Source organism: Aquarana catesbeiana, linkage group LG02 (genome assembly GCF_042186555.1).
Source record: "Aquarana catesbeiana isolate 2022-GZ linkage group LG02, ASM4218655v1, whole genome shotgun sequence".
NCBI lineage: Eukaryota > Metazoa > Chordata > Amphibia > Anura > Ranidae > Aquarana > Aquarana catesbeiana.
The window spans coordinates 369,554,636-369,571,036 of NC_133325.1; the positions used below are offsets into that span (position 1 = coordinate 369,554,636).

At 44.5% G+C, this 16,401-nt stretch overlaps 1 protein-coding gene across 1 annotated transcript in view; it reads left to right on the forward strand.

Moving 5' to 3' along the window:
- Window positions 1-16,401, forward strand: part of GALNT17 (polypeptide N-acetylgalactosaminyltransferase 17) — an 815,309-nt gene that overhangs the window by 752,859 nt on the left and 46,049 nt on the right. Inside the window, exon 9 of the mRNA XM_073615091.1 lies at window positions 10,968-11,063. Within this exon, the coding sequence (XP_073471192.1) occupies window positions 10,968-11,063 (96 nt within the window). The remainder of the gene's footprint in view (window positions 1-10,967; window positions 11,064-16,401) is intronic.

Genomic DNA, 16,401 nt, shown 5'->3' on the forward strand with positions numbered 1-16,401 from the left:
GGATTATGTCGTCAGCAAACAGTCCTATTTTGTGGTTACAGAACCGACTTTAATGCCTTCTATTTTGTCATTAGCTCTAATAGATTCTGCTAGTGGTTCTATGACCAAAGAAAAAATAATTGGGGATAATGGGCATCCTTGCCGGGTGCCGTTAGTTAGTGCAAAGGGGTCGGATAACAAGCTAGAGGTGTAGACTCTTGCAGATGGGTCTGAATACAGGGACATAATTGCTGAGTGTATCATTCCCGAAAGACCAAACTTGAGTAAGGTCCTGGACAGGTATCCCCAATGGACCCTGTCGAAGGCCTTTTCTGCATCTAATGCTAAAAAGATGCTGGGCTGCTTGCTTAATTCTGATATGCGCAGGAGGTCTAGCATCCTCCTCGTCCCATCTGGTGCCTGTCTGCCCTTTACAAAACCTACCTGGTCTAGTCCTATGAGGGAGGGGGTTATTTCCATAAGTCTGTTTGCTAAAATTTTTGCATAGATCTTTAAATCGGAGTTTAGTAGGGAAATAGGCCTGAAGTTTTGTGGGTCCGCTACGTCTTTACCAGGTTTAGGGATAGTGATAATGATAGCTTGGAGCATTTCTTTCAGGAAGATACCATCAGAGGCTGCTATATTGAATATTTTTACCAGTTCAGGGGCAAGGATGGCAGAGAAAGCCTTGTAATTAGGGATGAGCCGAACACCCCCCTGTTCGGTTCGCACCAGAACATGCGAACAGGAAAAAAGTTCGTTCGAACATGCGAACACCGTTAAAGTCTATGGGACACGAACATGAATAATCAAAAGTGCTAATTTTAAAGGCTTATATGCAAGTTGTCATAAAAAGTGTTTGGGGACCCGGGTCCTGCCCCAGGGGACATGGATCAATGCAAAAAAAAGTTTTAAAAACGGCCGTTTTTTCAGGAGCAGTGATTTTAATAATGCTTAAAGTCAAACAATAAAAGTGTAATATCCCTTTAAATTTCGTACCTGGGGGGTGTCTATAGTATGCCTGTAAAGGGGCGCATGTTTCCTGTGTTTAGAACAGTCTGACAGCAAAATGACATTTTGAAGGAAAAAACTCATTTAAAACTACTCGCAGCTATTGCATTGCCGATAATACACATAGAAGTTCATTGATAAAAACGGCATGGGAATTCCCCAAAGGGGAACCCCGAACCAAAATTAAAAAAAAAAAATGACGTGGGAGTCCTCCTAAATTCCATACCAGGCCCTTCAGGTCTGGTATGGATTTTAAGGGGAACCCCGCGCCAAAAAAAAAAAAAAAAACGGCGTGGGGTCCCCCCAAACATCCATACCAGACCCTTATCCGAGCACGCAACCTAGCAGGCCGCAGGAAAAGAGGGGGGGACGAGAGTGCGGCCCCCCCTCCCTCCTGAACCGTACCAGGCCACATGCCCTCAACATTGGGAGGGTGCTTTGGGGTAGCCCCCCAAAACACCTTGTCCCCATGTTGATGAGGACAAGGGCCTCATCCCCACAACCCTGGCCGGAGGTTGTGGGGGTCTGCGGGCGGGGGGCTTATCGGAATCTGGAAGCCCCCTTTAACAAGGTGACCCCCAGATCCCGGCCCCCCCCCTGTGTGAAATGGTAAGGGGGTACATAAGTACCCCTACCATTTCACGAAAAAAGTGTCAAAAATGTTAAAAATGACAAGAGACAGTTTTTGACAATTCCTTTATTTAAATGCTTCTTCTTTCTTCTATCTTCCTTCATCTTCTGGTTCTTCTGGTTCTTCTGGCTCTTCTGGTTCTTCCTTCGGCGTTCTCGTCCAGCATCTCCTCCGCGGCGTCTTCTGTCTTCTTCTCCTCGGGCCGCTCCGCACCCATGGCATGGGGGGGAGGCTCCCGCTCTTCTCTTCTTCTTTTCTTCTCTTCTTCTCTTCTTCTTTTCTTCTTTTCTTCTCTGGGCCGCTCCGCAATCCATGCTGGCATGGAGGGAGGCTCCCGCTGTGTGACGGCGCTCCTCGTCTGACAGTTCTTAAATAACGGGGGGGGCGGGGCCACCCGGTGACCCCGCCCCCCTCTGACGCACGGTGACTTGACGGGACTTCCCTGTGGCATTCCCCGTGACGTCACAGGGAAGTCCCGTCAAGTCACCGTGCGTCAGAGGGGGGCGGGGTCACCGGGTGGCCCCGCCCCCCCGTTATTTAAGAACTGTCAGACGAGGAGCGCCGTCACACAGCGGGAGCCTCCCTCCATGCCAGCATGGATTGCGGAGCGGCCCGGAGAAGAAAATGAAGAAGAGAAGAAGAGAAGAAGAGAAGAAAAGAAGAAAAGAAGAAAAGAAGAAAAGAAGAAGAGAAGAGCGGGAGCCTCCCCCCCATGCCATGGGTGCGGAGCGGCCCGAGGAGAAGAAGATAGAAGACGCGGAGGAGATGCTGGACGAGAACGCCGGAGGAAGAACCAGAAGAGCCAGAAGAGCCAGAAGAACCAGAAGATGAAGGAAGATAGAAGAAGCATTTAAATAAAGGAATTGTCAAAAACTGTCTCTTGTCATTTTTAACATTTTTGACACTTTTTTCGTGAAATGGTAGGGGTACTTATGTACCCCCTTACCATTTCACACAGGGGGGGGGGCGGGATCTGGGGGTCACCTTGTTAAAGGGGGCTTCCAGATTCCGATAAGCCCCCCGCCCGCAGACCCCCACAACCACCGGCCAGGGTTGTGGGGATGAGGCCCTTGTCCTCATCAACATGGGGACAAGGTGTTTTGGGGGGCTACCCCAAAGCACCCTCCCAATGTTGAGGGCATGTGGCCTGGTACGGTTCAGGAGGGAGGGGGGCCGCACTCTCGTCCCCCCCTCTTTTCCTGCGGCCTGCCAGGTTGCGTGCTCGGATAAGGGTCTGGTATGGATTTTTGGGGGGACCCCACGCCGTTTTTTTTTTTTTTTTTTGGCGCGGGGTTCCCCTTAAAATCCATACCAGACCTGAAGGGTCTGGTATGGAATTTAGGGGGAACCCCACGTCATTTTTTTTTTTTTAATTTTGGCCGGGGTTCCCCTTAATATCCATACCAGACCTGAAGGGCCTGGTATGGAATTTAGGGGGACCCCCACGTCATTTTTTTTTTTAAATTTTGGTTCGGGGTTCCCCTTTGGGGAATTCCCATGCCGTTTTTATCAATGAACTTCTATGTGTATTGTCGGCAATGCAATAGCCGCGGGTAGTTTTAAATGAGTTTTTTCCTTCAAAATGTCATTTTGCTGTCAGACTGTTCTAAACACAGGAAACATGCGCCCCTTTACAGGCACACTATAGACACCCCCCAGGTACGAAATTTAAAGGGATATTACACTTTTATTGATTGACTTTAAGCATTATTAAAATCACTGCTCCTGAAAAAACGGCCGTTTTTAAAACTTTTTTTTGCATTGATCCATGTCCCCTGGGGCAGGACCCAGGTCCCCAAACACTTTTTATGACAATAACTTGCATATTAGCCTTTAAAATTAGCACTTTTGATTTCTCCCATAGACTTTTAAAGGGTGTTCCGCGGCATTCGAATTTGCCGCGAACACCCCAAATTGTTCGCTGTTCGGTGAACTTGCGAACAGCCAATGTTCGAGTCGAACATGAGTTCGACTCGAACTCGAAGCTCATCCCTACTTGTAATATTCAGCGGAGAACCCGTCCGCTCCTGGCGATTTGTGCATGGGTAGAGAATGAATAACGGATTCAACCTCTGTGAGTGTGATGGGCGCGTTCATTTTTTGTAGGGAAGTTTTGTCTATTGAGGGAAGGTGAACAGTCTGTAGGAATTCGTCAATCTCTATGTCCGAGGGTTGGTAAGTGTTTGGGTCCATCTGGAGATTGTATAGGGATTCATAATAGTCCTTAAAAGCGTTGGCGATATCTTTGGGATTGTGGTGTAGGGCTTTGGTACTGTGATGTCTGATATTTTTGAGGTTTTTTTTAAGCTGGGAGGCTAGGATTTTACCTGCTCTGTTATTTTGGGAGTAGTAGGAGACTTTTCGTTTTTTAAAAAAAGTATCATAGTCCGCTCTAATTTCCTGTCTTACTTCTTCCCGGCAGCTATTAAGGCTTTTGAGTATTTCACTTGAGGAGGTAGCAGGATTCTTGTGTTGCGCTTCCAGATCTGCTATCTTCTCAAGTAGTTTTGTCATGCGCTGCTGTTTCTTTTTCTTTTCCCTAGAGGCTACCTGTATAAGGGCGCCTCTAGCGAATGCTTTGTGTGCACACCAGATGGTCATAGGTGAACAATCTGCATTATTATTGAATTGAAAAAATTCCGTAATCTTTGCTGCAATTTCATCTCTGATTTTGGGGTGTGATAAAAGAAACGTATTGTTACGCCACAATGGTTTGTGGGAGTGTTTGTTGGCATCCACAATTTCAATAGTCACTGGAGCGTGGTCAGACCATGTGATATTGTGGATGTCAGCTTTCTGGACATTTTGCAGAGTGTACAGGTCAGTGAGGAAAAAATCTATTCTAGAATAGCTTTTATGTACAGCCGAATAAAATGTGTAGTCCCTCTCGGTGGTTCTAAGGCAGCGCCAAGGGTCATAGAGCCTCTCTTCGTGGCACAGCGTGTCTAGAGAGGGCCGCCGCTTAGAGGCCATCGAGGACACATCTAATTCTGTGTTCATAATTGAGTTAAAATCACCACATATTATTAAGTTGCCTTTTTGTACCTTTTTAGCCATACTTACACCTTTGCGAATAAACCTTAGAGATCTAACATTAGGTGCATACAGGTTAACTATAGTATATGTGATGTGGTCCAGTTCTGCGACTACGATCAGAAAGCGACCTTGGGGATCTATATGTTCCTGTAAGAGAGAGAAGGTTAGTGTGTCCCTAAATGCAATCATTACTCCATTCTTCTTTGTTGTATTCTTGGTCATAAATACGTGCGGAAACTTGGGATGTGTACATTTCGGGGAGTTGTCACTGGCGAAATGGGTTTCCTGCACACATAGAATGTCACATTTCTCTTCTAAGGTTGACTTCCAGAGGGCTCTCCTTTTGTAGGGGCTGTTCAAACCTCTCACATTGTATGACATCAGTTTAAGATTCATTCTTGTGGAAAGTTGCGCAGCAGTGCCATCTAGTGGTAGTTCCAGGAATTGAAGATTGAGATCTTGGATATGGTTGTAATGCATGGGGTCTGAGAAAGCAATGTCCTCATAGCTTTGTTAAAGAACAGTTTAACTGAACAAACTTGAACTGTTGATAAATGATGAGATGTAAGCCGCATGAATTGCGGATAGTAGGTCACGGGAATCATCTCGTAACTAACGAGGGGGGTTCAACAAGGTAAATCCTTGAACAGCCAAACATCGGGTGGTTGATCAGAAAGAACAGCTTCCTAGAGAGCTGCAAAGCACCATAACTAGCCAGATGACAGTTATTAGGGGAGAGTGCTCACTGAAAGAAATAGCATCAAGTAGTATCAACTGAGGCAGGTTGCTACTTGTAGTTCTTAGTTGAACGGTGGTTGTTGCGTCTGTTATATTGTGGGTTAGGGTCCTCAGGTACTGCGTCTGCGGGAAGCAAGCGCCATTTTCGGAGGAGATCCAGGCCCTTTTCTAGCGATGTTAACGCATGCGATTCGTTGTTCATGTCAACCAGGAGTTTAGCAGGGAATCCCCATTTGTAGAGGATCTTATTGTTGCGCAGAATTTTAGTGATAGGCACCAAGTTGTGTCTGGCTGACAGGGTGGCTTGTGACAGGTCTGCATAAAGTGCGATACCAGCATATGGGTCAGGGAGAGAGGGAAGTTGTCTTGCGAATCGCATGAGTAGATCCTTAATGTGGTAGAAATGGATTCTTGCTATCACATCTCTAGGTGTTTGTTCAGGCAGGAAGGATGGTTTTGGCAGTCTGTGTGCCCTGTCAATAGTGATGTCTGCTGGGCTTAGAGAGGGGAGGACAGTCATCATGAGCTTTTGCAGGTAGGTAGTGATCTCTGCGGGTTTGACCGTCTCAGGGACCCCCCTAAACTTGATATTGTTCCTTCTGGCCCGATCTTCAATATCTGCCATTTTAAGGCGCATGGCTCTGATTTCGTCTTCTACCTCAAAGTGAGCATCGACCAGTTCATTGTGTGCTAGAGTGAACTCCTCCATTTTATTCTCTACATATTCCACTCTATTGCTGACAGCAGATATTTCCCTTTTTGTGTTGCTCATAAACACTGCCATATCAGATTGAAGAGCTCCCCTCAGTGTCTGCAGCATCTCCTTCATTGTGGTGTCAATAATAGGCTGACCTGAGGTGGGGAATGCATCTAGCTGCTCTGCCTGTGTGGAGGATTCCTCCATTTCATTCCCTGCTGCTTCTGCCTCATCCTCATTCTCCCCTCCTTCCCCAAGCCTCCTTTTTTGCTTAACAGGGCTGCAGAATGGGGAGGATGACAAGGGATTGTCATTAAAGTGTGACTCACCCGAGGATGGCGTCGGATTGCTGTGTGGCTGTGCTGTGGAGGCAGATGAACGGCTCCCGGGGCCGGCGCCATCTTGGAATTTTCGTCCCTCAGCAGGGCGGAAGAAATCCGTCAGTTTTCGGGGTCCCTCTCTCTCCTTCCTTTTGTACATCGTGCCTGCTGTGTGCCCCCTGCTCTCCTCTCTCAGATGGTATGCTTTTTGGCAGTTTTTGGTGTGCTGTGAGCTGCTGATTACACCCGATGTGTCAGAGCTCTCCTCTCACACGTCCATGAGCTCTGGCTGCCGGCTCCGCCCCCTCTTTCTGGAGAGGTTTTATGTGAATCCCTCGGGATTGAAATTTCATTTTCATCAGCCTATCACCCACAAATAAATGGACAGACAGAAAGAACCAATCAAATTCTTGAACAATATCTACGCTGCTTCTCTTCCTTTTCCCAAAATGACTGGGTTTCACTACTTCCCTTAGCCAAATTCTCTTACAATAATTCTGTTCACCTAGCCACAAAACAGTCATCATTCTTTGCCAATTACGGTTTCCATCCTTCTTTTTTGTCCAATACAATACCAGAGTGCCCTGTACCAGCTGTTTTTGAAACAATAGATTTCTTTGATACTAACAACAAACTGTAATGCCTTGTACACACGGTCGGACATTGATCGGACATTCCGACAACAAAATCCATGGATTTTTTCCTTGCATACACACGGTCACACAAAGTTGTCGGAAAATCTGATCGTTCTGAGCGCGGTGATGTAAAACACGCACATCGGGACTATAAATGGGGCAGTAGCCAATAGCTTTCATCTCTTAATTTATTCTGAGCATGTGTGGCACTTTGTGCGTCGGATTTGTGTACACACAATCGGAATTTCCGGCAACGGATTTTGTTGTCGGAAAATTTTATAGCAAGCTCTCAAACTTTGTGTGTCGGAAATTCCAATGGAAAATGTGTGATGGAGCCCACACACGGTCGGAATTTCCAACAACAAGGTCCTATCACACATTTTCCGTCAGAAAATCCGACCGTGTGTACAGGGCATTACAGGAAACAATGGCCAAAACACAGGCCTATAACAAATAGGTTTTTGACAAGAAGAGAAGGAGAGAATTGATCCTAACTCCTGGTGACCAAGTTTGATTATCTACAACAAACCTGAAATTAGCCTGCCCTTCGAAAAAACTGGGCTCTAAGTTTGTGGGACCATTCCCTGTGAAGAGACGGATCAATGATGTTGCTTACGAGTAAGAATTGCCAGACTCGTTTATGATTCATCCTGTGTTCCACGTAACCCTGCTGAAGCCTGCTATCCCCGATCCTTTTCCTGGGCAAAATGTTGGTCCACCTGAACCTGTAATTGTCAATGGGAAAGAAGAACTTGAAGTTTAAACAATTTTAGATTGCAGCAAGAGGAGGAATCAGGTTCAGTACCTGATAAAATGGAAAGGATATGGGCCAGAGGATAGCTCATGGGAACAGAAAGGCAATATTCATTGAAAAGAGCTTATTCGGGTTTTCAAAAATTCCCATCCTGCCAAACTGGCCAAGTTGGGCAGCCGGAGGGGGGCCAGTGTCAGGAAGGGCATACCAGAAACCAAGATGGTAGCTGCAGCAGACATCCTGAACCTTCAATTCCTGTTAGGAGAATGCCACAGGTGCGCCTACACGCGCACACCTTGTAACAGTTCATGGCACCAAAATAGGCAAAACTGGGTCAGCACCCAGACTCAATGCTGCCTGCTCTACAGCGTTCCCCCGTGTGTCCTTGCTAACCAGTATCTGATATCTGTTCCTGTTGTTTGACCTGGCTTGTTCCTGACATCCCTGCCTTCTGCCTGCATCAGGCCCCAGCTTGTCTTTGACTCTGCACCTGCCTGCTCCTTCTGCTAATTCGCTGCCAGCCCATTACCGATCCGGCCTGTACCCTGACTCCGCTCCAGCTTCTGCATCAGTTCCTGACTTGTCCGCCTGTGTATGACCGGCTCACATACATATACTGTGGCAGGTTGGCAGCTCTGCATGAACCGCCATATAGGTACATCCACACCCTCTGCATGGTGGGGGACCCGATGCACATGGCCGGCGGTCGCGATGCCCACCGGCCACCCACGATCGTAGGCACGAGAGCCAGAATGGCAGTCTGTAAACACACAAATCCCGGTTCTGTCAGGGGAGGAGATATAGGTCATCTGTTCCTAGTAATTAGGAACAGCAACCGGACTCCTCCTCCAGTGAGTTCCATCCCCCCACAGTTAGAAACACACATGAGGGAACACAATTAACCCCTTGATCACCCTCTAGTGTTAACCCCTTCCCTGCCAGTGACATGTACACAGTGTCAGGAAGGGCATGCCAGCAGCCAAGATGGTAGCCGCAGAAGACATCCTGAACCTTCAATTCCTGTTAGGAGAATGCCGCAGGTGCGCAAGCATCTTGTAACAGTTCATGGCACCAAAATAGGCTATTTAAACTGGGTCGGCACCCAGACTCATTGCTGCCTGCTCTACAGCAATCCCTGTGTGTCCCTGCTAACCAGTATCTGATATCTGTTCCTGTTGTTTGACCCGGATTGTTCCTGATGTTCCTGCCGTCTGCCTGCATCCGACCCTGGCTTGTCTTTGATTCTGCACCTGCCTGCTCCTTCTGTTACTTTGCTGCCAGCCCATTACCGATCCAGCCTGTACCCTGACTCCGCTCCAGCCTCTGCATCAGTTCCTGACTTGTCCACCTGTGTATGACCCAGCCTGCCTGAAGAAACTTGTTTTTTAACCACTTGCTTACTGGGCACTTAAACTCCTGTCCAGACCAATTTTCAGCTTTCAAGGCACTTTGAATGACAATTGTGCGGTCATGCTACACTGTACCCAAATGAAATTTTTATCATTTTTTTCCCCCACAAATAGAGCTTTCTTTTGGTGGTATTTGATCACCTCTGCATTTTTTATTTTTTGTTAAAAAAATTCAAAAAGACCGAATTTAAACAATTAATTTTTTTAATATATTTTGTTATAAAATTTTGCAAACAGGTAATTTTTCTCCTTCATTGATGTACGCTGATGAGGCAGCACTGATGGGTACCGATAGGTGGCAGTGATGGCCACTGATGGGTGACAGTGATGGGCACTGATGGGTGGCAATAATGGGCACTGATAGGCAGCACTGCTAGGTGGCACTGATTGGCACCACTGGTGGGTATTGATAGGTGGCACTTGTGGGCATTGATAGGTGGCACTCATGGGCATTGATAGGTGGCACTGGTGGGCACTGTGGGAACTGGCAGGTGGCAATGGCAGGGGGTACTGGCAGGGGGTACTGGTGGGCACAGATGAGGCATAATTGCCTCTTCCTCTTCGGGACCAATGTCCCTTGCAGATAAGCTGGTGATCGGCTTTTTTTCTCCTCACGCTGTCAGCGTGAGGAGAAAAAAAAATGATTACCGAGCTTTTGTTTACATCATGTGATCAGCTGTCATTGGCTGACAGCTGATCACGTGGTAAGGGGCCGGCCCCTTACTCGGATCGGTGATCACCTAAGTCTCAGTGACTCGGTGTTCACAGGGCGCGCGGGGCACGTGCACAGGGGAGACCATCATATTACGGCCTCCCAGAAATTAAGGTCCATGCTGTGGCCGTCATTCGGCTATAGCACAGATGGCAAGTGGTTAAAACATTTTTGGGGATATTTATTATAGCAAAAATTTTAAAAAATGTTTTTTCACAATTGTCACTCTTTTTTTGTTTATAGCGCAAAAAAGAAAAACCGCAGAGGTGATCAAATACCACCAGAAAAAAGCTCTATTTGTGGGAAAAAAAGGATGTCAATTTCGTTTGGGTACAGCGTCGCACAGCTGCGCAATTGTCAGTTAAATTGCCGTATAGCAAAAAATGGCCTGGTCATTAAGGGGGCAAACTGCTACTAGAAAATGAGAATTAGCACTTGCCATTATCGAGTGACACAAGATGGTCACAATGATACAAATTTAGATGGAAAACAGGGGCCAACAATGAGTCAAAAGATGATTAGCGATTGGCACCAGAAGAAGTGACAGGGTGCATTTTCTTTCATTTCTTAATGGTAAACCATTTATTGGGACAAAGCGGAGGGCTGTATAGTGAATAAAAACTTTATATTTTTATCTGAATCTCGCAGACCCCCTGAAACCCGTCCATGGCCCCCAGGTTAAGAATCCCTGATCTAGGGGCTAAAATGCTGTATAATTTTCTAATATAACTCACTGAGAAAATATACATTTTGCCCACTAGATGGACCTGGTGATAGAGGAATGAATCTATTCAAAAACACAATGAACTTTAGTTCAGTTTTGCATGAATGTTCCTGACATTTGTGCAATGAATGTTCTATAAATAGACCTCCCTGATTGCCTGACATCTCAGCAATCATTATAGTTTCTGTTGTTACAGTATACTGTTTTATTTAAAAATGCATTTTCTTTAATGTTTTAATTTTTTTTTTAGTTTTAAATACAATACAAAGTTCATCCATTTGTTTTGTAAACATTTCTAAACAAATGTTTTTGTTTTTGCAGCTACGGAATAATAAAGCTAAAGATGTTTGTCTAGACCAAGGACCACAGGAGAATCATACAGCTATAATGTACCCATGTCACGGATGGGGCCCCCAGGTTTGATATTTCGCTATTTGTTTTATGGCCCACAGTTCGTCAGTTAGAGCCACATATAGGCCATTAGAAGGATTTACACAATTGAACAGTAATAGTTTTTGTTATTCTGGAATAATGAGCTTGCAGTAATTGCATTACTTTGGGGCTTGTTTATTAAATGTAAGCCTTCATAAAACCACTGAAGTGATATTTTTTCCTGACTTTTATTGGCTAATCCAACTATCAGGCATAGCTGAAGCAGATTAATTAGTTCCATCAAAATATTGCAATGGTAGACATACTATCTGGCCTTATTTTAAACCATCATGATGTTAGGTTTTGTAATTTAGGAATGCTAAAATAATAGCATTTAATATAGAAAATAATTTACCAAGAAGTAAATTATAATAATACAATTTTTATGCTGAAAAATAATATTTTAATGTATGACATGACATTTTTTTTAAAGCATTTTGTTTGAAAATCCCAGCACTGGAAGATGTTAGCTTGAGAATCTTAAGTACTTACTTTAGAAGTTAATTTAGTGTTACATGATTAAGTTATGGTTAGAGGGTCAAGAGTTAGGGTTGAGTTAAAATGATGAGATAAAGATGTTAAGTAAAGAGTTAGAGTTTAATTTTTAGGATAAGTAGTAGAATTTTATCAGTTAATTGTTAAGGTTAAGGGTTGAGGGAACATTGAAAAACATTATTTAATCCAGTTATGTATTAGCTTAACATATTCGTTTAAAATCATTAAATGTACAGTATCTGTTTTAAGTCACCTCAGTAAAGTAGGGGTGTTAACTAGTATATTATATGTTATGGTTATAAATAAAATGTCACTTTATAAATCAAAAAATAGGAAATTCCTAGATCCCTAAATTTAGCAAAAACATTGTCCTCCTGTGCTGGGCTTAGTTAAGATCCAGCTCACACAGAAATTAGAGCAGCCCTTCCACCCACTGCTTTTAGGTTTAGACTTAACAAGCTGCAGGCTAGCTTGCCAGCACTGAATGACAGCTCCGCTTCTCTCTGCTGAGTAAACAAAGATCAGGTGTCGGTGGACAGCTGGGTTTTTTTTGTGTGGGTCGGCGGCCGTTGTTCATCATGAATGACGTGGACCTACAACGCTGGACCATGTAATTGATGATGGATGTACATCAGGGGACTTTTTTAAAAAATAAATGACTTGTCAAAAACTGTATTGTATTTTTATTTACAGTTGACTTTTTTTGGTAAATTAATAGGGGTACTAAGTACATTATACTCATTCACATGGGGGCTTCCAGATTTTTACGCCGGACTTCCTTCAATTTTCCCCTTCAGCCTCCAGCTTCTTCTTCCTCCGCTAATTCCTACATCTTCCTCTGCTTCTTCCTCCAGTCTTCTCCATCTTCCTCCAGATTCATCTCCCCCGCTTCATCCTCTGGTCTTTCTCCTCTCCCACTCCCGCTGAACATTCAAAAAATGAACCTCCTCCAATGCAGCGGATAACGTCACTCTGAAACTCCACCCCTTGTGACTTCACCACCTGGGCATGATGGGTCAGTGATGTCACAAGGGGGTGTGGTATCCTGCTGACGTCACCCGGCGGCCATGCCCCATAGTTATATATGAAATGTGCGCTATGGAAGCGGACAGATTGGCTGGCCGCAGCGTTGGAGGAGGTTTGTTGTTTGTTCAGCAGGTTGGTGGCGGGAGCGGCAGAGGAGAAAGACCGGAGGATGAAGCAGGGGAAGAAGAAGCTGGAGGAAGATGGAGAAGACCAGCGAAAGAAGTGGAGGAAGAAGAAGCTGGAGGAAGAAGGAAAATACCGAAAGACCGGAGGAAGATGGAGGAAGAAGGGGGAAAGCAGAAGTCATTTCTAATAAAGGAATTGTCAAAAAATGGCTATTGTCTTTTGTTATATGTTGTTATATATACCCATTCACATAGGAGGGGGGCCAGTATCTGGGGGCCCCCTTGTTAAAGGAGGCTTCCAGATTCCGATAAGCCCCCCACCTGCAGACCCATACAACCACCGGGAATGGGTTGGGGGGATGAGGCCCTTGTCCCCATCAACATGGGGACAAGGTGCTCTAGGGGGGACCCCAAGGCACCCTCCCCATGTTGCCGGCATGTGGCCTGGTATGGTTTAGGAGGAGGGGCGCTCGCTTGCCCCCCTTCCTGACCTCCCAGGTTGCATGCTCGGATAAGGGTCTGGTATAGATTTTTGGGGGGACTTCTAAGCCATTTTTTTTTAATTGGAGCAGGGTTCCCCTTAAGGGCCTGGTATGGATTTTGGGGGGACCCCATGTCAATTTTCCTTTTTAATTTTGGCGTGGACTGGTAGGTAGGGCCTGGTATGCACTAGGGGGAGGAGACGCTACGCTGTTTTTTTCCTTGATTTTTGAATGGCTGGATTTTTGGAATTCCACACCATAATATTATTGAATAATTACATATCATTGCATACATTTGAAGAGTTAAAATGATGGAATAAACCATCATTAGCATTCGCTAATCATGCTGCTGAGTAAAAAGTACGTTTTCAGGAGGTGATACCATTGGTGGGATTCAAACCCAAAGCTTGAACATTTGAAGGTAGCAGGGCATACCACTACGCTATGGAGCTGAGCACAATTATATATAGAAAATACTATTACTAATGTTTGATTCTTGTCATTCTATACAATAATGTTTTGCATTTGAGGCATTAATATTATGGTACCAACCACGCTCATGTGCCATTGGCTATTGGGTAGGGATGAGCCGAACACCCCCAGTTATGTTTACACCAGAACTTGCAAACAGGTAAAAAATTTGTGCGAACACCATTAAAGTCTATGGGACACGAACATGAAACATCAAAATTTTAAAGGCTTATATGCAAGTTATTGCCATAAAAAGTGTATGGGGACCCGGGTCCTGCCCCAGGGGACATGTATCAATACTAAAAATTAAATATTCCTTTAAATATTGTGCCTGGTGTCCTTAGTATGCCTGTAAAGTAGCACATCTTTCCCATGTTTACAACAGTACTGCAGCAAAATGACATTTCTACAGGAAAAAAATGTCTTCTAAAACTGCTTGTGGCTGTACTGTATTGTCAGATTCTGGCAATATAGATAAAAATCATTGAAAAAAATGGCGTGAGTTCCCCCCAGTACATTACCAGGCCCCTCAGGTCTGGTATGGATAGTAAGGGGAACCTTGCACCAAAATTTGAAAAAAAATCCATACCAGACCCTTATCCGAGAAGATAGGCCCGAAGGGCCTGGTATAGACCTGGGGGTAACCCCACACCATTTTTTCTTTAATTTTGGCGTGGGGGGGTCCCCTCTGAATTCATACTAAACCCCAATTGCCTGGTATAAACTTGGGGGGAAACCCCATGCCATTTTTTTTTAATTTTGGCATGGGGGGGTCCCCTCCAAATCCATACTAGACCCAAATGGCCTGGTATAGACCTGGGGGGACCCTATGCAGTTTTTTTGAGATTTTTTTTTTTTGGCTGGCTTTTTTTTAAATTTCAGTGGGGAAGCCGCTGACAGATGATGACTCGATTAAGGACGCTTCTCAGCCCCCCGGTTAGCAACTAGCTATATAAAGTGTTGAAATAGGAACCGCAAAACACATCAAAAATCGCATCACAAACGCAACAGTTGTGATTCTGGTGTGGCTCCATTGAAATCTATTCCTTGCAAATCGCGTGAAATCCGATTCTGCTGCGGACCAAAAAAAAGGGTCCTGTGTGAGTTTGGTCTGAATGCAATGCAAATTCAACCATACAATCTGTATGGCTGAGTTTGCATCACACAGACATCGCATGTGATTTGCAGTGCTGGGCACTAAAGCCTAAAGCCCTAAGGCCCTAAGGCCCCTTTCACATTTGCGCGACTTGTCCTGCAACTCCTGCATCCATAGACCTCAAGATTACACTGGCATTGCTTCAAATCACATCAAATTTGCGGCAAAAAGCGTTGCAAATTGCTGGACTTTCAGGTCGCACAAGTGTGAAAGGGGCATTATGAACCTTAAGTTGTATGAAAAGTCAGCCAAGTGTGAAAGGAACCTAATGAGATTCATTGATAACACCTTTGAATTAGTCCCCATTTGCACTTGTGCGACCAATGCCTGTGTAGTCGCAACAAAGTCAAGCCAAAGTAGTGCTGGGACAAATTTGACCAACTTGCAGGATGCACAAGTGAGAATAGTGCCTAATTCAAAGGTATTATCCATGAATCTCATTCACATTTCTGCGACCTGAAAGTCACACTATTTTCCTGCCAATTTGCTGATGCAACTTGGTCCCAACTTCTGGGAATGCCTGTGTAATATTGCGCCCTATGTACCTCAAGTCACATGAAAGTCACCAAATTAATACAGGGACTACTCTGAAGTTGTTGCAACTTGAAGTAGCACATTTTTTTATTTTTGTTTATTTGCAGATATGCGCATCTGTATTTCTACATGATATTTGAAGGTAAACTTGAGAGAGTTAGATAAGAAATGGTGTTCCTGGGATAGCAGCAAGTGTATTACAAAGATAAAGGCCCAGTTTGAGCCCTGGTTCACACTGACAGCGGGAGGAAATTGTGAGAATTCAGCTGAACTCACACAATTTCATTCCCACATGTCAGTCCCGACTGCAGGGGGAATTTCAGAGACATCTGTGCACTTCCCCCAAAACCACCACCCCCAAAACTAATTAAAAAGAAGAAAGAAAAGAAGAAAAGAGAAAGAAAAAAAAAGCTCAGTAATGTACTTTTATTTTGCCAACAGAAACAAAATTGTGTACATTAATTTACTAGCTTAAAAAAATATTCTACAGGAGATATTGTGCTGCATTTAGCAAAACAGTTAGCAATTGGGTTTTAGGCCCTGCTCATAGGAGCTTACAATCTAAAATTTGTCTATAAAAAAATTGTGTATAACGAGTAACATTTCATATTACAACTACTCGCCCACATCACTTTTATCTGCAAGATTATAGAAACATACTTAACAGTCATTATTCTTACAAAGCATTCCAACATAATTTAAAAAAAAGGCACATATTCAAAATATAACACCCACCACCAGCCCACAATCCATACATATACATACATTGGTGAGTATGTTCTGCTGGAAGCTGCATTTCTGTGTACATGATTATTAAGCAATGAGATCAAAGAGTAGAAGGTCTGCAGATGCTCCCAAACCATGTTTGCATGGTCAGACAGGAACAATACACACACAACATTGACAGCATGGCCACATAAACCCACTTTTGGTGGAAAAAATGCACAAGAATTTCAGCAAACAAACAGCCCTAGTTAGGCGTTTGTCTAAATGAACAATATCATTCCTTCTCCCCCACAAATCACAGCAAAAAA